The 23712-nt window shown below is 35.8% G+C and overlaps 1 protein-coding gene across 3 annotated transcripts in view; it reads right to left on the bottom strand.

Moving 5' to 3' along the window:
* Nucleotides 1-23712, bottom strand: part of RIF1 (replication timing regulatory factor 1) — a 58978-nt gene that overhangs the window by 15863 nt on the left and 19403 nt on the right. For 2 of the 3 annotated variants that reach the window (XM_072611952.1, XM_072611953.1), the window contains exons 12-30: nt 23122-23295; nt 22839-22949; nt 22625-22687; nt 22263-22363; nt 20847-20933; nt 19876-19949; nt 19406-19586; nt 13766-13873; nt 13315-13464; nt 12634-12733; nt 11485-11749; nt 10321-10363; nt 9762-9964; nt 8147-8243; nt 6272-6394; nt 4688-4839; nt 4308-4385; nt 4129-4183; nt 637-3633 (exon numbers count right to left, since the gene is read on the bottom strand). In XM_072611952.1, the coding sequence (XP_072468053.1) occupies nt 637-3633; nt 4129-4183; nt 4308-4385; nt 4688-4839; nt 6272-6394; nt 8147-8243; nt 9762-9964; nt 10321-10363; nt 11485-11749; nt 12634-12733; nt 13315-13464; nt 13766-13873; nt 19406-19586; nt 19876-19949; nt 20847-20933; nt 22263-22363; nt 22625-22687; nt 22839-22949; nt 23122-23295 (5162 nt within the window). The remainder of the gene's footprint in view (nt 1-636; nt 3634-4128; nt 4184-4307; nt 4386-4687; nt 4840-6271; nt 6395-8146; nt 8244-9761; nt 9965-10320; nt 10364-11484; nt 11750-12633; nt 12734-13314; nt 13465-13765; nt 13874-19405; nt 19587-19875; nt 19950-20846; nt 20934-22262; nt 22364-22624; nt 22688-22838; nt 22950-23121; nt 23296-23712) is intronic. The other variant, XM_072611954.1, reaches the window with a different exon arrangement.

Genomic DNA, 23712 nt, shown 5'->3' with positions numbered 1-23712 from the left:
AATGAGACTGTCAATCTTAAAGAGTAACTGTCAAGAGTCTCATGACAAAACATAACCAACAGACAATTCCAGGGATCTGTGCCTGGACCTTGGACCTTAAAATTTTTTATCAATAATTTGGATAAAGGTTCATCAAATGTGTAAATGATAGAATAAGAGGAAAAAATGCTAACAAAGGATGACAAAATTGGGATCTAAAAAGATCTTGGCAGGCTAGAGCACTGAGCTGAATGGGATAAGTGGGTTAAAAAAAATTACGGACAGACACCAGATGTTCTAAAGACCTCGTGTCACATTCGCATCCAAGTGCTATTAGTTGGTGGTGTTGCTATGTAATGGTAAGAAAGTTAATCTGCATTAAAAAGGTATAGCTTGAAAGAACAGGGAGATGATGGTCCTCCTGCACTCTGCATTCAGACCTCATCTAGAGTACTAGGTTCAGTTTTATTTTTAGAAAAATAGTGATAAGCTAGAGAATACTTAAGGACAGGATGAGGTTGAGCTAGGTAACTGAAGCTCCTTATAGGTAAAAATCCTACAATAGTATGCATATTGGAAGAAAGTATGGAGACATATTCCAGTAATATGTAGGTATACCTACACACACATACCCCAATGAAAGTTTTTACTGCCTACCTTATTCAGAGGCGATGGGGTCTCATCTTCTTGTTGTCTTTTTATTCCTCTCTTCAAAATGCTGGTAGAGGGAGAAGCCAAAGGAGACCATATACAGCGTGTCTGCACTCCACCTGGGCTATCATTTTCAGACTGTGTGTCCATACCCTTTAACTTCTGAGGAGAAACATTACCTTCTTCTGGCATCAGCTCAGAAACATTTGCCAGTATTTTTGACGTTTCCTCCACTTTCTCTGAGGAATCCTGAATTTTCTCTAAAATCTCATCACTGATTTCTTCTGCCTCAACATGATGTTGATCTAATTTGGTTTCTTCAGCATTATCAATGTCTGCTTTTACTTTTTCTGGTGTGTTAGATTCTGCTTTTACTCCTACAGTATTCATTTTCTCCGGTGACTCTAACACATCATTTTCAGCACTTGCCTCAAGTGCTTTGGCCTGGGCATTACCTATCCCAGCCTTGGTATCATCAAATGTTTTGTCTTGGGCAGTATCTGCTCCAGCCTCAGGCTCAGTGGTTCCCCTGTTTGCCATGGCACTTTGCTCAGATGTGTCAACCTCCATCCTCACCTCAGGGACATCCACACCTGCACTTGACTTAAACTTGTCTATCTCGGCCATAACAGTTTCCTGCTTTATTTCTACTTCTGGATCGGATACTGCCTTTACTTCAAGTGTATCATTTCCATCATCAGCGTTCTTTCTTTCTACATGCTGACTTATTTCTTCTTCTAATGAAGTTACTGGTTGTTCTCTGCTCACCTCCACAGGTTTCTGTTCAAAAGAGTCTTGAGAATTATCAACTGGTAGACCAGAATTGATCATTTTATTAGCCTGATCAGAAGGTTCTTGCACAACAAGGTCTGTTTCATCATTAATGACATAAGTTTGGTTTTCAAAGTTTACTCCTTCCAGGGGAGGATGATCCTCAAAGTTAGAATTTTCTTTCAATTCATTTTCTGATACAGTCATTGAATCATTCAAAGCCTCAATCTCTTTCATGTGAAGTAATGGTACATTAACAGCACAAGATTCCTTTAAAGGTTTTACTTCTAAGTTTGTGCCTGAATATGAAGTTTCCAAAGGACAGTCAGTAGCCTGCAAACCTAGTTTTTGCGCTTCGTCCATTTTTATGTCATAACTGTCTGTGTTTTTTAACGAAGTAAGGAATTTTTCCTGAAGTTTTGACTTTTCTCCACAACAATCACAGCTCTTTGATCTTCTCACCCTCCTACTACTTCTTTTGTGAAGACATTCAACTGCCTGAAGGTGGTTTTCAGAAAGCATAGAGGTATCTGATACATCTTCCCCAGGAGAAATAGCACTAGTGTCCACAGAATCTTGTTTGTGAAGTTTTTTATTTACATTTCTAGTCCTTAAAGTTAACTCTGGCACACAAGAATTTGTACCAGAATCTTCTGCAAATGTGCTAGTTTTACTTTTCTCCTCACTTGTATTCTCTGTATCACTAGAAACTCCTGATGGGTCTATAGAGACTATAGAATCATTAACAATCGAAGAATTCTGTTCCTTGTTCATGCTCAAAGTTTCAGATAACAATGTTACCTCCATGTCCAATTCAGAACTTGTTTCACCTTCACTTTTAGTTTCAGAGCCTAGATTATCCTTACTTCCTACTTTTCCCTTAGTGATTTCATTTTCAAGACTACTACCCTTGTTTTTCCATTTTCCAGATTTTTTCTTATTAGAAATTTCTTCTTTAGTCTCCGAACTATCAGATTCAGAGTTTTCAATACTAGAAAGTAAACCTTGAGAAGCTCTCCTTGTCTGATACCTTGTTCGTCCTCTTAATGGTTTTTGTGAGGATTTATCTGAACTACAGTCCTGCAAATCATCAACATTTGACTTAATACTCTCAAATTCAGGTTTTAATTTAATTTCATTGTTAGTTTGTTCTGAAGTTTTCTCAAACAAACTGTTTGCTTTCTTAATTAAATGTTCTTGTTCACTTATATTTTTTTCAGAAACTGATTTCTGCATTTGTGATATATCCTCTTTTATTTGTGATAGCTTCTTCTGAACAGACCTCTCCTCTTCCTTACGCCTTTCCTTTTTTTCTAGACTATTTTCTTTATCTTGTTTATCTGGAGTACATTCTATATCTGAACGTCGTCTTGAAGACCTTCTAAGTGTTTTTTGATTAGATGATACCTGAATATGACTATCATCATTCGATATTTGATCTGTTGTGGCTATTACCTCTGGAGGTGTGTTTTCTTTGGATTCCAAATTATTTCCTAAATCATTTCCTTCTGGAATGTTTTCTACCACTTCAAGACTTACTACCGGATGTTGAAACTTTACTTCTTCACATTCCAATACTTTAGCTTGAGGAAGAGCATCTTGGGATATATCCTCTGAATTATCTAGTGAATCAGTCAACTTATTTTCTACAGGCATTATAGAACCACCAGATTCTTGAGCATTTTTTTCTTGTTCTGATTTTAATAGCTTAGGCCTTTTACTTCCTGTGTGTTCTGTTTTATTTGGCCTTCGAACTGTTTTTTTGGTTCCACTCACGATTTTTTCCCTCTCAGGTTTTGAAATATTTATTTCTTTGGTCTTTATTTTCACTGAGGTACTTGCTATATCCACGTTTTCTTGGTTCTCTGAGACTGAAACAGCTCCTGATACAGCACTCAAGATAGAAGGACTAAAGGGTCTATTTTCTGACGTATCAAATTTTTCCAAAGTAATAAAAGACTGTCTTCGGCTTATAGGTCCACTAGAAACTGAATTATTACTGGTATTCAAAATATTTTCACTGATGCATGTGTTTACTCCTGAAGGCTCCTTTGAAACAATTTTAGAAGAATTTTTTTCAATGTGCTTTTTAATATTTAATAATAAATTGTTCTTTTCATGGCAACTTTGCATCTTATGTTTGGGGACAGAGGGTTTTTCAGGAAGCTTCTCAATACTACTATCTACTATGTTATCTTCAGTATTGTTCTTTGAATCAATATTCTCTTCTTCCTGTACAGAAAGTAAAATCTAAATTATCTTATGAAAATTATGGTCTTGCCTCAAACCTGAATTTATACAGAAAACACTTAACATAACAAGCATTATAAAAGTACTTATCCCTTATTAATTCAAATGTTCCTAAGTCTTCTTCAATCTACCTAAATTTCCTTATTTGGAAAATGATGAAAACATTTGCATAAATGGTTTCACAGGGATATAAGAAGTGTTCCAGAACTATAAAGTCATGATACTATTGCTAATACATGGCAACAATGTGCCATGTATTATGTTCTATATTATTTTACTTCTACTATATGAATTACAGAAAACAATCCACTAAGTGGCAGAAGGTTTTAAATCTAATCAACACTTGGAATCATGGCTATAGGTTCTATAACAGCATTAAACAAAGACTATACTATCTATCTTGAAATAAAGGAAATACCAAGACATAAATATTAATGGAGAACAATTTCTGACCTCTCCAAAGTAAATTAGTTATACCTGCATGATAATCTTTGATTCTTCCTTTGCTTCTTCAGTGAAACTTGGATTTCCCCTATAGTAAATAAGTAGGAAAGTTATATTTTTGTTGGTCTTCTTTTTATTTTTGAGAAATCTGAAATTACTTGAGAAATGAGAAAAGGTTTTATGAAAGGTTTATTAGAGCTCTGATTACTTACACAGAATCTTCTTGAGTATGGTAAGAAAAACTATCTTGTGATACATCCAGATTATTGTACAGAGTAGGAATATCACTTCTGTAAAGCAAATAATTTTATAATCAAAGGATGTTCCGATTAATATTACATACTAAATTTTGCAAAGAAATGTCAAAACAAAAAGTACAGATTTTCTTTCCCTCTACAGGCAAGCTAACAAGGTAAAAATCTGTTACATTATTATGCACTATATTGCTAACTACAGTATAACTTTTGGTTAGTTTTTTTTTTTAGTATAAAAAGGGTTTTTAACAACAACAAAAATAGGCTTCAAATTTACTACCTAAAATCAAAAGAGAATTCACTTTATGTTGCCAATAATGTTAAGTATGCTTACAAACCTCTTTGTTCTAAGTACTTCTTTCTGATGTTCAGTTAGAATTCTTTCCTTTGTTTCTTTCTCATTGGATGGTATAAATACAAAATCAACAGATGAACAATCTTCCAAAATGACATCTTTTTTTGACTTGGGAGACAAAAATTCAAGTTTCATCTGCAAAAATAATTGAAGAGTATGATATTTAAATTTCAGGTTTTAAAATTTTCTTTTTTCAAGATCATTTACTTATTCTACTAGACATATAAAGCAATTTAGAAATTAAAATGTTTTCCACCTTTAAGTATACTACCCTTTTGCTGCTTCTGTAGAAGGGATTTTATTTTAGACCACAATTAGATGTTTGAAATCTATGTTTATCTACATCATGTGGCTAAAGATGTTTTTCAAGCCTACAAAAAGAAACAAAACTGTTCAAAAACAGTAATATATGTTTATTAATAGTCAACAATTTCAGCACCAACTAGGAAAACTGGTAAGAAAAAGCAAAGTTGCTACAGTTGCTTGGCAACTTTATGTATAACAAGGAGATTTTCTATAGAAGAGACATCTTCACTCTGATTCAACAGAAGCAACAGAGTACCGAGGCCAAAAAATTCAGGGATATCACCACTGTAGTCAAAATATGATATAAGAAACAATACAAGTTCTTCAAATACAAACAGCTTAGCCTGGAGCCCCAAGGGTAGGATCAAGTTCTAATCTTATTCTTAGATTGTTTTCCTTTTATTATTGTCCTCTTTCAGCCCTCCATTTCGCATTTTTAAAAATAAAGCTACTTTAACCTAGATTTAACATTCTTTACTCTAATAAATCTCAAAGGTGTTATGTAAAAAGTAAAGCAACAGTCTCTTAAAGACAACCAAAGAATAGAAGACTTTCTAAGGCAAACATCTGTAAATCTGGGCACCATAAATGGATCTGCTGCTAATTTATCTGCCTCTTTAACTTTAAATTAACTAATTTTTTTCAGTTTTTTTTTAAAATGTGCTCATTGTTTTAACTAAAATTTAATTTTCCTCAAAATGTATAATGAGAAAATGTCAGTTCCAGCTGTTTTCCATCATGGTTCACATTACATATAATGAAAATAATTAGTGAAATTGGGGCAGTTAGGTGGCACAGTGGAGAGTGTAGAGCCTGGAGTCAGGAAGACATGAGTTCAAATAAGGCCTCAGACATTTACTAGCTGTGTGATCTTGAGGAAGTCACTCAACCCTCTTTGTCTCCGTTTCCTAATCTGTAAAATGAACTGGAAAAGGAAATGGCAAGCCAATCCAGCATCTTTGCCAAGAAAACCAAATTGGGTCACAGAGTCAGACATGACTGAGAACAACTAAACAACAATAACAACAAGTTTAACCATATATGGAGAACAATCGCTAAATTAACAACTGAGAACTCTTTTATTATTTTCCCCCAACAGTTTTTTGTCATAACTTCTGTTGTCTTCCCTGATCCATCTCTTATCTGTCACTACAACTGTTGCCTTCAAGCCTGTGCAACTCCTAAGATTTATTTCCCAATAACAAAAAAAAAATGACCAACTTTTAAAGGGGTCTATTAAATCCACTTTAAAATACTTTACCTTAGATGGTGATTTTAGATCTTTTCCTTTCAGATTCTTTGCACGTAACGATAAAAAATCTTGTTTTCCATGAGACTGTATTTCTATACCACTTATCTTTGTGTCTAATTGCGAATTTTCTGTCTTTTAAAAAAAAATCCATATTTCAAAAAAATTGTACAATGTCAGTTTTGCCTAACAATGCTATTTTCACTATTTCACACTGTAGTTTTAAGTTATTTCAATACCATATCCTAAACCAGTGACATAGCTGAAGTACACCCATGGTAACAAACTCAAACAAGTCAAATCTGATTTACTATTAAATCCTCCTAGAGTTTCTTAAGGTTTTCTCATGGACCCCCTAAAGAATTCAGTAAAATCTATAGACTTCTCAGACTGTTTTAAAACACATGTAAAAAATACAATATTACAAAAAGAAGTCAATTATTTTCAAATATTTTTTCACTCAAGACTCCTTCCCTAGGTTAGAAACGCATTCTTCATAATTCTAAAATTTCAAACATAGACACAAAAGACTCATCCATCTTCACTGAATAAAATGCTAAAACACCATATGATATCACCATCAGATCCATTAGAAATACGCTTTTTAGTCTTCATTATTTTCCCCATGTAACACACTATCTTAGCGAAGAAGTTCAAGCATTATGTTGGCTGGAGCAATATTTCTTTATCAACCAAGAAAAGCTATACAAAGATAAAGCTTGCAACAAACAAAAAAGATAAAGGGATATTATTATTTATATATTCATTCCCACAATGCCCGAATTCCTCTGATACAAGAAGCTTTAGTTACCACATACCAATTTTTTGTAAATGTATAAAAATTAGGGATAAAAAGGACATCAATTACATTGAAATAGTAATACACACACACACACTCTCTCTCTCTCTCAGGAAAAAAAACACCTACATTGAGCCTAGGTAAAGAACATATCTTAAAAGGCACTAAACTTTGTCTACTCCATAAAGTACAGCAAATATGTTTTACTTCCATTGACTATTTTGAATAAATCTTGAAGAGTTAATTCTAAACTTAAATTATTAGACTCAGGAAATAGATCCTCTATTCATCACTACAAATTTCACAGAACATAATGTAATATGATTACAATAGAAGTGAAGGCTTTTAGTACTAGAAATAACATTTTTAATCTGTAGTCTACTGAGAAAAATAGATCTAAGTTTCTTGTTCTTTTAATGTGAAAATAATCACAACTCTGGTGGGTGGTTAGGGAGTCAGAAGTATTTTTCTTCCTCTGCTGGAAGATGATTAAGCTGCTGCTTATTTAAAGGTATACTAATTCACCTTTAACTCTATTCTCCACTTTTGCAGCAACATAAAAATTGATGAGCTCTCCTACATCAGCATGTTCGTCCTTCGTTGCCAAAGAGAAATAATGACATGACTTGCACTTGACTTTGTTTTGAGTGAAGGAGGGCTGTGTAGGTCACCAGCCTCACTTCTCCTCCAGAGCCATCTGAATCCAGTGACCAGATATTCACCAGGATGACTGGAGATGACCCAGGATGAGGCAATTGGGGTTAAGTGACTTTCCCAAGGTCACACAGCTAGTGAGTGTCAAGTGTCTGAGGTCACATTTGAACTCAAGTCCTCCTGAGTGGTGACAAACTGAAATTGTAACAATTTCTGCAATCACTATCAACTTGGAAAAGCCACAAATTAACACTATCTATGTTATATTGTATTTTTATTTGTTTTATTTTAACTTATCCTACTTCATTTTAATCTGGTCCAGGCTGAGTTTGGGGTGGTTTTTTTTGGGAGAGAGGAGGCACTCAGCAGATTCAGCTCTTCATAAAATATAGTAATTAGAAAATTAACAACAACAAAAAAACCACAGTACTTACTCCCTCTGAATAGAGGCCAGCAGATTCTTCTATTGGTTCAATCTCAAAACTAGGTAACAAAAGTAAATATTTCTGTTTGACTTGTTTCAATACAGTCCTTCAAAAAAATGGGAGGGAGGGAAGAAAGGGTGGAGTTAATTAATAAGCATTGTTAAGTCCTAAGTAAAAATAAGTGCATGTAAATAAACTTAAGATAAATACATATCTTCTCTTCATGCCCCTCCTCCTCCATTCAAGGGCTCTTTACTAAATTATTGGTAATGAAATACAATTCACATAGTAGAAAGAACTTAACTGTCTGTGAATTTAGTTCCTCTATCACTCAGTGGCTAATGCTAAGGTAAACAAAAATGAACTTTTATGCCTGGAGGGGAAGCATAGAAAAAAATCTAGGAAAAACTCAGTTTCCCCTTTCTGAATCTTTTTGCTAAGGAATCCCCTCTCCCACTTAATAATTTATTTTCCCTATTAAAATCAAGTTACAATGACTTATAGTAACTTTCACTTATATTGTATGATTGATACCAAGATAAAAGAGGCTGCCAAGTGTTACCCTCTGGGAAGCATGAAAATAGGAGCCCTTTTTTATTGGAATTTCGAATTCAGTATGGAAAGGTCCTTCACCTTTGATCCTTCTTCCTCTTGCTTGAGGATAGGCTGAACTGCCTATGAACCATTACAAAGTCCAACCTCAGTTCTGTGACTCCAAGACTTTCAGGTGTTTATCTTTACCTCTACTGTCTTCACTTTGGTTAGTTTTTGCTATTTTTTTTTTTTTTACTGTAAACTATCATGCCCATTTGATATCAAAGTAAGAATTACTATGCTACTTTGGCTAATTAAGTCTTTAGGGATCTGGAGGTGAGGAAATTCCCTTCAATACAGGTCACATCTTCTATACAATTATTAAGTTTTTGCTACAGCAAAGTTACCTAGATGTGTGATGTCAAATCCAAATAGAAAATGGGCAATTAAGCCATGTATAAGGACCCCTGACTTAAGTTTTAAAAATGATGTTTTGTTAATTACTTCCCTACATTTTAATCAGACACTCTGGAGTTTTGCTGACCCCTCTGATTCGTGTGAAGTGACTTGCCCAGGTCTCTTTGCTTTCCAGGAGAGTTCTCTATCCAGGGTTCCTGGCAGTCTATTTCCTATACTGATATTCTCTTATTTTAAGCTTGCCTACTTGAAATATGTAACTAAGATGAGGAACCTCAAATCAGAATCAGGGGAAGAGGAGGTTGCTGCCAACCAAGCAGACAAGACCAGACAAAACTATTAAAACAAATACAAAGATTTACTAAGTTTAACACCCGAATAATCATTTGCTTGTACCCATCAACAGGCTTGTTGGAGTATCTCTATGGAAGGGGTAAATTCCCAAGGACCTTGGATAATGACAGTAATGAAACCTGTGAGAAAATACTACCTCACAGAATTAGGAGTCACTTTTATTAAAGAAAACAAGCCTTTTATGTTCACTAATGTAAACTCAATAATAGCTTCACCTATGTATCTAATCAAGGTGTTCATTTGGAACTTCAATCTATGAACCCAATTTTTTTTTCTTTTCTTATGAACATTATTATAGAAGTTAAAATTTTCATCTTACTTTAGTTCTTCAGGATACTCCAGTAAAGTCTCTTTGGCAAATGTGTCATTCCAGAACTGAACACTCTGCTTGCGGATCTGCTTATTTTTGTGTAGAAATATTATGCACAGTAATGGGGAAAGTTGTTCTAAAAGCTCACTGTTAAAAGTGCCATTGTAGTGAAACTGAAGACATCTAAGAATCTCTGTCAAGAGCTTTTCTAACTAGGAAAAAGCATAAAATTTAGAAATATTATTTTTTAAGTTAAAATAAAACAAAAAAACCCCCACCAATTTTCAGGACACAATTTACGACCATTTAATTCCAAAAGTTACATAAGGAATTAAGATAAATGGTTTGAAAGTACATATAAAAAACAACATGCACTTACTAAAAAAAACCAAAACATTACAGGAAACCAAGGCAACCTGGTCTATGTTTCTTTTAAGACAACTTCACTATCACTATTCAAACTGTGTATCTACTAATTAGGAAGAGTCAGGTATTAAATCTAAATTGTGCAGGACTAATAAATGATGGGAAAGGCAGGAAGAAGGGATGAAATATGTCAAATTTTTACCTTGTTGTTGAGGCAGTTATACACTTTAGGCACATCACTAAGCCTAGGACAAAAAAAAATTAAGATGGAAAAAATGATTATCACTTGGCTATTCAGGCTGTAATTATATGGGAAACTACAGCCTAACTAAATGGTTGGTAAAATACAACTTTGTGCTTTATTATTCCTAAAACCCTACGTACACAGGATTTTAAATTAGTAAAAGAGCTTGCTGTTCAAAAGACTTCACAAGACTACATTTTTGTTATTGCTCTTTATCCCTAAATTTCCTTAAAACAAGAAGTGCTTTAAGAGATTTACAAATAAAATGTAAAGACATTTCCCATAAAACACAGATCTTAAACTATTGCAGAAAGCTAGGATATAATTAAATTATTTTAGGTCAATTGTCTTTTCTTTTTCAGACCTCTCCCAATTAATTTTCAAGTCTGGATACACAACACTTTGCATTGTTAAATAATGTTATAGATCCATGTCACAGGATCATAAATCCAGAACTGGAAGGGACCTCAGAGACTATCTGGTCCACCGTCTTCCTTTTGTAGACAAAATACTGAGGTCCAAGGTGGTTAATTAAGTACCTTGCCCAAAGTCACACTGGTACTAACAGTCATGTGGGAATTAAACTCAGATTCTCCTGAGTTTATAGGAAATTGTTTTGCCACACTAACATCATAAGCTAAAATAATAGGTTTTAGAACTAGAAAGATCTCAGATCATATTATTCAAATCCCTCATTCTATAGATTCAAAAATGGAAGCCCAGCAAAATGTATTGACCTCTTCAAGGTCACAAGGAAGCAACTGAACGAGAACTCAAATCAAGTACTATTCTTCAAATCTAGCAATCTTTCCAATATACCACATTCCATATTACTATTATAATAATAGCTACCAAGATGTCACATTTTTAATATGATGCAGGACTAACTTATAGAGTGATTACTATAATAAAAACCCCTTGCTCTAAGGCACATGGCTATACATACAGAATATCCATGTCTATATGTATTTCTGCAAATGCCATTAACTGTTATTATATACATTGAACATACATTTTTAAAGACGTTAATCTAATTTAATAAAGTAAATAATCTTTGTCAACACCAACAGTTTTACAAATGCAATTCTCTCCAAATTTCTGCATGAAGCTCAATATACTTACTTTGAGTTTTCGTATAATAGTGCCAGAGGCTTTGCTAAAGTTGCAAAGATTGTGTGTATCACAGAAGGCAAAGACACATGGCCAAGAATAGTAGAAATAATGCTGATAATTGAACTACCAACAGACAGGAATATTTCTGAAGGAAGATCCTTGAAGCTGACGTCATGGAAAGCATCCATCATCTTCAGGATAACTTTAAATAAAGAAGTCAACTTCCCTAAAGGTTCTTTTTTTTTCTTGGACCAATCTGTAGGAGTCTGTGGTACTAAAAAGAAAAAGTGAGTTGGTTAAAGACAAAAGTCTTATCAAAATTCATTCTTTCGTAAAATACTTAAGTGTCTTGGCTCTAAGGTATGGCATAGTTGTCCAGATTTCCTGTAGTCTAGAAGTTTACATATGCAGACGAATATTACTCACTTATAAGGCACATAATGAAGATGAAATAAGTACAAACATTTTCCACTTTTAAAAGGCTCATAAGTAAAATGATACTATATTCTTGGACAAAAAGATAGTATCTTCTTGGATCTTCACAACAACATGGGAAATAGCACAAATGGCATTTTCCAAATAAGAAAGGTCCATGCCATGAAATTACTCTTTGCACTATAATTGTAACCCAAGAAACTTTCACTGAACATCTATTTGAAAAGGAATGGCAATTCAAATAGAGATAAGACATGACCCCTGCCTTTACTGAATTTAATGGGACTTCATGGAGATTTAGTGATAAATATGACAAAATATATCTGAAGTGGTAAATGAATGAGTGGGACTAATACTTGCTGTAGAATAATAATTCTTGAAGGTGTAACAAGCACTGTCATCCTTTTACACAATTCTGAACTATGCAATATGTTGGCACAAAAAAGTGATATATGCGAAAGTCGTAAAACACTAAAAATTTTACGTGGAAGTTAAGAGGCAGAGCTCCTTTTAATTGAAACTTGAAACTGTCTCTGATCCTTGGGTACAGTATCAAAGGCAATGGTTCAGTCAATATGCTGAATAGATCCCTGAGTTATGAAATGATAGATTTAGAGTTAAATTATCTAGTTTAATTCCTCATTTTCCAGATTTATAATGTGAAGCCAAGAGATTATGATACAGTATTTGTCATGTTCATAAAAAAAATGCATCAATACTCACATTTAATTTCGGGTTGATGTTTAGTGTTATACGGTGAAAAATTGATGCATTCAACTATTACAACAGCAACATGGGCAATCCTATCCAAAAAGGACAAGTTCTAAGGAAAAAAAATTAATATCAGGAATATTCAATCGTTAATCAGCCTACTATCTTAGGCTAAATGAAAAGCAGGTAAACTTGTCAAAGGTGACTAGTACATCCGCTTCATGTGTTTGCCTTGGCCAACGTTCCCCAACTATTTATTCTTGTACTTTCATAGCCTAATTGGAGTCTCCCATCCTAAAGGTAATTTACCTCTCTTTAAGTCATCCAAGCTGTTGTTCAACTTGATTCCATGATAAAAAGTATTCCTGTCTGGTTCCCTACGCCTAAGGAAGGCAAGTCCTAGCTGTTCTACCCTATACCCACCATTTAACTTTATGGCTCTGTACACCTATTTCTTTCCATTATTTAATGCTGGGTCTCTTCTCAACTAGAGTCTCATCTTTCAACTAATTCCCAATCAGTCTCCTATTTTTACAACAGACTATTCTGCAACCATTTCACCTAATTCACATTCAACATCCAACCAATCACCCACTTGTAAGACTTTCTGTAATTTACTCAATTTGCTTTCATTAAAACCAATTAATATTAGTCTAGTTCTACTTTTAAAAGAATCTAGTAATAAAAACTTACTGCAAAGGTGTTATCAGCTAAGCCTGACATCATCTTGAGACAAAGTTCATCACAGCATAAATTTTCTTCTGCTGTTGCTACCAAAGCTGCACAACGGGCAAATGTTCGATACAATTCTGACCAAGTTCGAAGTAATGACTTCATAGTGGGCTTTAAAAAAAATCAAGTAGTAAAACAGAATGAATGAAAAACTACGTTACTGCCAATTCCATTTAACTGTATAATGCAATCATCCCTGTTTTTTAGAGTTATACCAATAGTATCCAGCAAGAAAAAATAAAGTAGAAGCAAATTTCAGCTTCAGCAACGCTTTAAAGGACAAAAGTCAGTCAAACATATCAAAAAAAGTGTGTGTGCGCCTCACAGTGACAAATTAACATTATAGCCCAAAACTTTCCCAGAAAATGTGCTGTCCCCACCCCTCACCCCCAGCCATAACCCATAAACTTACCAATGGAAACTCTTGTACTGGAAATATATGGGTTATCGGTAGCATCAATGCACTATAGACAGCACTGAAATTGTGCTCCAATGCATCTCCCTGATTTACTTCATTGGTCTGAATAAAATATAAGAGGAAAATGCTATTCAAGCTGCCAAAATAAACGGCATTATTATAAGCATGAGAAAGGAAGTGTAAAATGGAAGAAATTCTAAGAGGGAAGCTTATTTTGTTCCATAAAAAAAAAAGAACATGACTAATGTGTTTAATAAGAATGTATGTGTAGAACCCATATAAGATTGCTTACTGTCTCGGGAAGGGAGGAGAAAAAGAGAGAGGGGGAGAAAATTTAAGACATGGAAGTGATTGTTGAAAACTGAAAACAAATTAATTTTTAAAAAAAGAGTAAAAAAATACCCTGTATGTAATGGCCTTCTTGTAGAAAGAAGCAACATTTTTCAACACAAAATGACTTCTGTTCTCAAGGGAGATGTAAGTGTACATTTTCTGTGGCACAAAATTATTCAAAGAATTCATGTACTAGGTGAAATACATCTTAAGATCAAATTTATTACTTTAATTCGTACCTTCATTGATCCAAATAAAATACAAGAGAAAAATGATATTCAAATAAAAGAGCTATCCTAATAGCAACATGCAAAGTTGCTACAAAGAAATTTTTTTAAAAAGAAAATCTAGGATATGAGAAGGCAGCTCCCCATACTGTTTCTTTTTTTTTTTTTCATTTAACTTTTAACATTTGTTTTCCCACAATTTTGGGTTACAAATTTTCTCCCCTTTTCTCCCCTCCCCCCCCAAACCCAAGCTTTCTAATTGCCCTATGACCTATCTGCTCTCTCCTCTATCCTCCCTCCCTGCCCTTGTTTCCGTCTTCTCTTTTGTCCTGTAGGGCCAGACAGATTTCTTGACCCCTTAACCTGTATTTCTTGTTACCCAGTGGTAAGAACATTACATTTGGTCCTAACACTTTGAGTTCCAACTTCTTTAGCTCCCTCCCTCTCCCTTTGGAAAGCAAGCAATTCAATATTGGCCAAATCTGTGTAGTTTTGCAAATGATTTCCATAATAGTTGTGTTGTATAGGACTAACTATATTTCCCTCCATCCTATCCTGTCCCCCATTACTTCTATTCTCTTATGATCCTTTCCCTCCCCATGAGTGTTGACCTCGGATTGCATTCTCCTCCCCATGCCCTCCCCTCTATCCTCCCCCCCACCCTGCTTGTGCCCTTGTCCCCCACTCTCCTGTATTGTGAGATAGGTTTTCCTATCAAAATGAGTGTGCATTTTATTCTTTCCTTTAGTGGAATGTGATGAGAGTAGACCTCATATTTTTCTCTCGCCTCCCCTCTTTATCCCTCCACTAATGAGTCTTTTGGCTTGCTTCTTTTATGAGAGATAATTTGCCCCATTCCATTTCTCCCTTTCTCCTCCCAATATTTCTCTCACTGCTTGATTTCATTTTTTTTTTTTAAGATATGATTCCACCCTCTTCAATTCACTCTGTGCACTGTCTCTATGTATGTGTGCCTGTGTGCATGTGTGTGTGTGTACTCCCACCCAGTACCCAGATACTGAAATGTTTCAAGAGTTACAAATATTGTCTTTCCATGTAGGAATGTAAACAGTTCAACTTTAGTAAGTCCCTTATGACTTCTCTTTGCTGTTCACCTTTTCATGCTTCTCTTCATTCTTGTGTTTGAAAGTCAAATTTTCTTTTCAGCTCTGGTCTTTTCATCAAGAAAATTTGAAAATCCTCTATTTCGTTGAAAGACCATTTTTTCTCCTGAAGTATTATACTCAGTTTTGCTGGGTAGGTGATTCTTGGTTTTAGTCCTAGTTCCTTTGACTTCTGGAATATCCTATTCCATTCCCTTCGATCCCTTAATGTAGAGGCTGCTAGATCTTGTGTTATCCTGATTGTATTTCCACAATACTTGAATTGTTTCTTTCTAGCTGCTTGCAATATTTTCTCCTTGACCTGGGAACTCTGGAATTTGGCCACAATGTTCCTAGGAGTTTCTCTTTTTGGATCTCTTTCAGGCGGTGTTCTGTGGATTCCTTGAATATTTATTTTGCCCTCTGGTTCTAGAATCTCAGGGCAGTTTTCCTTGATAATTTCATGGAAGATGATGTCTAGGCTCTTCTTTTGATCATGGTTTTCAGGTAGTCCCAAAATTTTTACATTGTCTCTCCTGAATCTATTTTCCAGGTCAGTTGTTTTTCCAATGAGATATTTCACATTCTCTTCCATTTTTCCATTCTTCTGGCTTTGTTCTGTGATATCTTGCTTTCTCACAAAGTTCTTAGCGTCCATCTGTGCCATTCTAGTTTTGAAAGAACTATTTTCTTCAGTGAGCTTTTGAATCTCCTTTTCCATTTGGCTAATTCTGCTTTTGAAAGCATTCTTCTCCTCATTGGCTTTTTGAACCTCTTTTGCCAATTGAGTTAGGCTAGTTTTCAAGGTGTTAATTTCTTCAACATTTTTTTGGTTCTCCTTTAGCAGGGAGCTGATCTGCTTTTCTTTCATCTCTCTCATTTCTCTTCCCAGTTTTTCCTCCACCTCTCTAACTTGATTTTCAAAATACTTTTTGAGCTCTTCCATGGCCTGAGCCCATTGGGTGGGCTGGGACACAGAAGCCTTGATTTCTGTGTCTTTGCCTGATGGTAAGCATTGTTCTTCCTCATCAGAAAGGAAGGGAGGAAATGTCTGTTCTCCAAGAAAGTAGCCTTCAATAGTCTTATTTCTTTTCCCTTTTCTGGGCATTTTCCCCAGCCAGTGACTTGACCTCTGAATATTCTCCTCACACCCACCTCGACTCCTGATCCTCCCAGCCAGTGTTTGGGGACTGAGATTCAAATGCTGCTTCCAGCCTTAGGGCTTTTGGCGGGGGCAGGGCTGCTATTCAGTGTGAGAATTAAGTTCAGGTGGTCAAGTTGGGGGCAGGGCCGCCTCTCAGGCTCAGTTCCCTCAAGGGGTTTATGCACAGACCTTCCACAATGGGTCCAGGCTCCCACCTGCTTGGGGAGCCCCTGTCTGCAGCCGCCTCTCAGCTTCTACCTCCCGGGGGGGGGGGGGGGGGGGGGGGGGGGGCCCGAATCATGGGGGCACCCCACTCCCCTCTCGACCCGCCAAAGAGACTCTCTCACTGACCCCCGTCACCTGTGGGTGGAGGGACTTGTGCTGCCACTGGAGATCCTGTCCCTGAAGCCTGCTCAGGTCTGTTTCTCTTGGTGCTGTGGCCGCAGCAGGTCTGGGCTGGGCTGGGCTCTGTGTCTGCAGCGTGACGGACCTTTTGCGAGAGGTTTGCAGGTCCCTCTGTGGGTGGAGGGACCCGCGTGGCCGCTGGAGATCCCGTCCCTGAAGCCCGTTCAGATCTTTTCCTCTCGGTGCCGTGGCCGCGGCAGGGCTGCACTCAGCTCCCAGTCCCGGTGCCCAGTCTGCAGCGCGAAGAACCCCGCGCGAGAGGTTTGCAGGTCTCTCCGGAACAGAAATCTCCCTCACTCCAATATTCCGTGGCCTCTGGGTGCAGAATTCACCGTGAGTTGCTCCCCTGTAGCCGATCTGTGGGTTGTGGGTTCGGAGCTACATGTATGTGCGTCTTTCTACTCCGCCATCTTGGCTCCACCCACTAGAAATACTCCGAGATGTTTTCTCCGGAGCAAGATAGTCTCGGCTTTGCTGTACAGCTCACTCATATTTCTGAGGCTGCTGGGGACCCGGGCACTTCCGCGAATCCGTCAAGTTGCGCTTCTCAAGGTCTCGGCTCTGCTGCCGACGGATGGAGTCTGGTCACTTTCCAGCCCCAGCACTTGCCTCCCTTTGGTACTCGTTAGCTCTTCAAACTGCTTTCCGTTGTAGGTATTAATGATGACCCCCATACTGTTTCTTTACAAATGAGAGACCATGGGTTTGGAGTAAATACTTCATATAACAGACTTTTTCAACTAATTGGTTTTGAACTTCTTCCCCTCTTTATTATAAGGGATGGCTCCTTGGGGAATGAGATGGGGAGGGTCGGGGAAAAGGATATAGTAGGAAATGCAGGTCAGCAATTTATACAATCTTGTTTTCCACTGTCACAAGTAAATGAGTTTTTGAAACCTGATTCCAAACACTTAAAAATCAAAATCAACATAGCCTGAGATAAAGCCAGACCAAATCCTAGTAGGAAAAGTCATGATTTCTCCTAACAGGGTTCATGAAAACACGGGTGTTTATGAACTTTGGAATGTGTTCACCATTAGAATGTATGCTCATTGGGGACAGAGACCACTTTATTCTTATTTGTATTGCCAGTGCCTGAAACATTCATAAGCAATTCATATTTGACTGACTCATATCTTTCAAAGCCTTTAGAACTCTTATCAGTGCAATGACTAACCACAACTCTAGAACACCAACGACAAAACGTATTATTTACTACTTGGGAGAAAAAAAGACCATTCACTGCTTTCTACTGTCTATCAAATAAAGTCTTAAATCCTTTATCTGTTATTCAAAATACTCCAAAGGCTGGTGGCAGTCTCTTATCTTTTACCACTCTTTTTTACATACTCTGTATGTAAACTGGACTACTTTGTGCCATAAACATCCCTCGACTTTACTTGCTTCCAATCCTTTACAAATACAGCGTGTATGGAATATTCCCTGTCCCATTCTACTTTTTAAACCCAGGAAGTGACTCTCCCATTGTGAAGCATGACCTGATTACACACACCAAATAGGTTGCTTTTTCCCCTTGGCTCTGATTTAGAATGTTTTTGCACTGTCTCTGTCATCACTCATCAATTGACAAGTCTTATAGATTCCACTTTGATAATATCTTTCATATCCCACCTCCTCTCTAGTCAGCAGGCCACGAGCACCCCAACCTCATCACCTCTTACCAGGACTATTTTGATAAGCCTTCTAATTGCATTTCCTGCCTTAAGTCTCTCCACTCTCCAAACCATCTTCCACACAGCTGCAAAAGTGAAATTCATAAAGCACAGGGCTGACCATATCCCTTCCCTACCCAGCAAACCTCCACAGTTCCTATTGCCTCCAGCATTTGTTACCTACGCTCCCTGATAACTTTGAAATCTGATTCCATGGTACCTTTCCAGCTGTATTACACTTCATATTCTCTAAAGTCCTGACAAACTTACTTTCTTATAGTTCACATACACACAAGATTCTATCTTTTACCTCTGTGCTTTTATACGTACTGTAATATACTCTCAGTTTGTCTGTTAAAATCCTGGGTTTCCTTGAAAGCTCAATTTAAAGGCCACCAAAGAGACTTTTCCTTATCTCCCTAAAGGCTAGTACCCTTCCCCATTCTAAATCACTTTGTATATGTGTGTGCAGGTGTGCACATGCATACAAATGAGGACAAATTTTCTCCCCAAAGAGAATGGAAGTTCCTGGAGGTCAGGGATTGTGTGTCTTTCTATTCCTAGAGCCTAGAAAATAGTTCACACTCAATGTTTGTTGACTGAATCTTCATATTTCTCCCCCAGAACTTAGCACAGTTCTTTGAAGATAACAGATACTATAATGTTTGCTGAATGGAGTATGCATAAGATGGAAGGGGAAAATTCTGCTTTAAAAATCTTTAGTGGAATAAAGAAATATGAGAGTATACCTGGTTAATCTGTTCAGTTAATGGATTGACTAGAATACTCCACATTCGCCACAGATGCTCCTTGTTATCAAGGTGCTTTGCATTTTGATTAATAACATTTAAAACAGAATCACTGAAAGCTAGTGGAGAAGTTGGGCCAGTAAGAACACAACCTACAAGTGTTTCCAAGTTCTGAAAGAACCTAAAAAAGAAAAAAAACAACACATTCTATTGAACAAATTTTTGTATACATTAAAGTCTTATACAAATTTTAATTGCAGCAGCACTCTAAAACTGTAAAGGAGATAAAGAGATTTACACTTGACCTTTGTTGTCCTGCCTACTTTAATGTTTTTGATTTTAAAAGACCCTGAGAAACATCATCCCAATTTCCTAATGTCTTTTCAGTTATAATTTAAACAAATAGTTCTTCCTAGATAATATTTAGCAAAGGTCACAATCTTAATTGAATTATGATTAGGAAAGCTCACCTTTCATCAGCCACACCACATTCTAAGAGGTTATTACTAAAAATTAACTGAATTAAGAACAAAGCTGGAGTTCCCTGTATAGAAAAGGAGAGGAAAACTAATCAATTTTGAATTATAAAAATTCTACGCATTCTTATGTCAACTTGTTAAGTATATAAATAGCTATCCAAATAAAGATATGTAACAGAGTACCCCACCTTACTAATATCATACCATCTGAAATTTAAGTGTATTGTACTTCCAGATAAAGCTTGGCAAAGGTCAATCGTAAGCATGACACAAATAAATTTAAATACCACTTAGACCAAGCAACAAATAAAAAAATACCATCTCATATGGGACAAATGAAAGGACACTTAACAAAACAACCACATGTTCTAGGACTTCAAAATTTTCTTCTTCATTCTTTAGCGAAAATGATGGCTCTTAACCTTTAACAGAGAAACCTGCATCAACTAATTTTTCACTTTCAAATTATTAAAAACTACTTGCTATAACTATTTTTTCTTGATTATTATTATTAAAAATTAAATGCTATGAAATCATGGTAGTTTAATGAAAATGTTATGTCAATGTTTCATTTTTAGTTTTTTCACCCAGACCTTTCTATAACAATTGCAAACCAGTTTCACTATAAGCTACAGTATATAAAATTGTTACACAAAATGAAGCAAAAGGCTTCTTTTTTCTATTCTATAAGGATCCACACAGTAAAGTACAAGTCAATCATCTTTAGCAATCAAACAGTATGAAAATCCCTGGACAGTACTGTGGCAAATGTTATGGAGATATTATGAAGCAGAAGGCACTGTTCTGCCTTCATCCTCCCCCAACTTCACCCCACCCCTCCATAGTTCACAAGGAAATAAGTTTGAAGTCATTCCTTAGTGGAACATTCAGTTTCTTTAACTGAGGTAGTCACACATGTGTACACACACCCACACGAGTCCCATTACATTTAAAATACTTGCATTAAGAAGATCCATGTTAGCAACTTGATATGCTGGAGAACCTAATACTTTCTGAGGTAGTCCTTTAATTGTAACTTCTATGAGGACCTAAGGAAATTTTTTAAAAAATGGGATAACAATTACTCCAAAACAATACCTCAACTTAGCAAAAGTGAAATATATTACAAGTTTCTACAAAGACATATATGATTATAAATGTTACAAGTCTAACCAAAAATAACTGAGTTTCTTAATAGGATATGTTAGGAAGAGACATAGACATTTAACAATTTATGAAGTTGTCATGTCTAATTCTGTAAGTAAGGTATAATAAGCAGGTCTTACTCATTTTTACAAATGAAGAAATTACAGAGAACAAGTGATTTGGCTGGAGCTAAGGTTTAAGTTTCCTGATGTGTATAATTCAATGATCTTTATGCATTATAGTATGCTGGTATTCCAAAACACTAAATAATCAGTATATTTGGTATGAGTTCAAGATGAAAGCATGAGATGACAAGCAAGTTATGGAGGGTACTACAACAATTCATCTACTTTCAGCGCCACTTTTCCCTATGATTTTAAAGAATTCACCTGAAACATAACTTTTGAATATCATTCTTTTGATCTATCAAGTTGACTTTCCACTGATAACAAATTTCTATTTTTCCCATATAACCCTCGCTATTCTATTAGAAAAAATGTTTCCTAAGCACCTATTTTGTGAAGCACAGAGGGCTAAAGATACAAACATGAAAAAATAACAGTTCAGAAAATTTATAATGTAGTTAAGAACGACGACATGGATAAACAGCTAGCCATAATAATTATAAATTTGTAGGTGTATAGGAGAAGCCAAATGGGCAGATTAGAAATTAAAAAGGGGTTCATTTCTAAATCCAGGGTGGGTGGTTAGAAAGGTCAAGAGAGTGAGGATAATGACTGATCCAAGTTCCTGAGTAAGATGAAATTAGATACAGCATAGAGTAGAAAACCTTGCTATGGCAGAGAGAGAGAGAGAGAGAGAGAGAGAGAGAGAGAGAGAGAGAGAGAGAGAGAGCTACATTATTAACTGAGACTAAAGGATGAGAGGATAGGTAAAAAAACAGAAGATAAAAGGAGTGTACAAGGGGAAATCAAATAAGATGGGCCTGTTCTTGGTGCTAAAGAAGTTACTTGATAAGGGATTGGGTAGTATAGAATGAAGGATTTCCATTATAACAGCAAATTAATTACAGTGGCAAGGTTATAATAGTCAAGTTGGATTTTTTACAAATATACAATGATATTTCTCCAGGATTTATTTTCCAATAAGGAACTGATCCATTTGTTCAATCATAAGAAATTTACATAAAACCTATGAGCTTATGAGACAAGCCTTGTGGGAAAATGGTTAATTTTATTTTGCCTTAAAAAAACTATTAATAAAACACTTACCAATGTTTTTGATACAGGAAATGCATCAGCTGTTACTATGCCTTTCAAAGACTGTAGTAAAAGGGTCAGTACTTCTGAGCCCTGTCTTTCTTTTTTGTTACCTAATAGTTCAGAAATCACAAGCACGTTCAAAATTCATTTAAGAACAATAGTTTTCAGAACTTACAAAAAACTCTATGAATTTACTGTATGAATTTAATAAGTGAATGATTTCAACATTAAAGATAAAATTAACATGTTAAAAGAGACACCTTAAAATGTCTAAACAACAGATGAGCTTTAAGGTTTTGATTTCTCACTGTAAGCTGAAGTGAGAGAAAATATCAGTTAAGCCATGCCTGTTAGCTTCATAATTACATTACCTGATTCAATAACTGACTTCACGAAGCAAATAATATCTTTCCATATGGCATATATCACAGCATCTACAAAATAAATATAATTTCTTGGTTGTTTTTTTTTTTTTTTAAAAGAGAAGTCATCTTGAATACAACAGTGCTTTCCCAAGTCTCCAAATAATGTTTCTCAAAAGGGAGACTCTTAATGACCAACTGGAATTTCTAATGGAATGCTTACCTGAAGCATCTTTTCCAACAGCAATAAAGCTGTCTTGAACTGCAGTTAGGAGTATATTTGCATGTTTGCAAAAGAATGAAGGGCTATTGATTAAAGGATGCTGAAGAGGCTCTAAAAAGGGGAGAAAGATAATGAAAATGTCAAACTGAATTTTTCTGTGATATTCTTCAGTAATAAATCGATTTTCTTGCATGCTTGGCAATACATAAAAAGTAACACTGTAAGTATTGAAAAGTACACTCTAAGAGCAGTGTAAGTCCCAAGAATATTTACTGAAAAATACCTAAACTCAGCACAAGTTTGTTTTTCTTAGCAAATTCCAAAACCTCTGGACCCAGTAAGAAGTGAAGTAACATTTCAATTCCCAAGAGTTGAATGGATGGGATGGCTGTCATTCCACTGGTATTAAGAGACAAGTTCATCCTAGGTGTAACAGGAGTTCCAAACGGGAAAGATCCTTAAGAGAAAAATCAGAAAATTCCTTAAGTAGTTTACATTAAAATAAAACAGCACAAAATACAAAATTGTTCTGCTTCTGTTTACTTTATTCTCAATCAGTTCATTCAAGCCTCTCAAGGCCTTTATCTTGTCATTTCTTAATGGCCCAATGACATTCCATTCCCTTCATATAAGCCAATTTGTTTAGCCAATAAAATGATGATCACACCTTCATTTTCCAATTCTTTGCTATTTTTTTAAAAAAAGGAACTGCTACTTATTTTTGTACATACTGTACTCTTTCCTTTTTTTTTGAACTCTTTGGGGTACCAGTTCCAAATGAATAACAAAACAAGTTCTCCACATTAGGACAAAGAAGTGATATACTCAGGATTCAGATGAGAGTGCTTTTCAATTTGTTTTGCTTGATTATGCA

Source organism: Notamacropus eugenii, chromosome 5 (assembly GCF_028372415.1).
Source record: "Notamacropus eugenii isolate mMacEug1 chromosome 5, mMacEug1.pri_v2, whole genome shotgun sequence".
NCBI classification, from domain to species: Eukaryota; Metazoa; Chordata; class Mammalia; order Diprotodontia; family Macropodidae; genus Notamacropus; species Notamacropus eugenii.
Note: the sequence above shows the minus strand (reverse complement) of the source record. Positions and strands in the feature narration are given on the sequence as shown.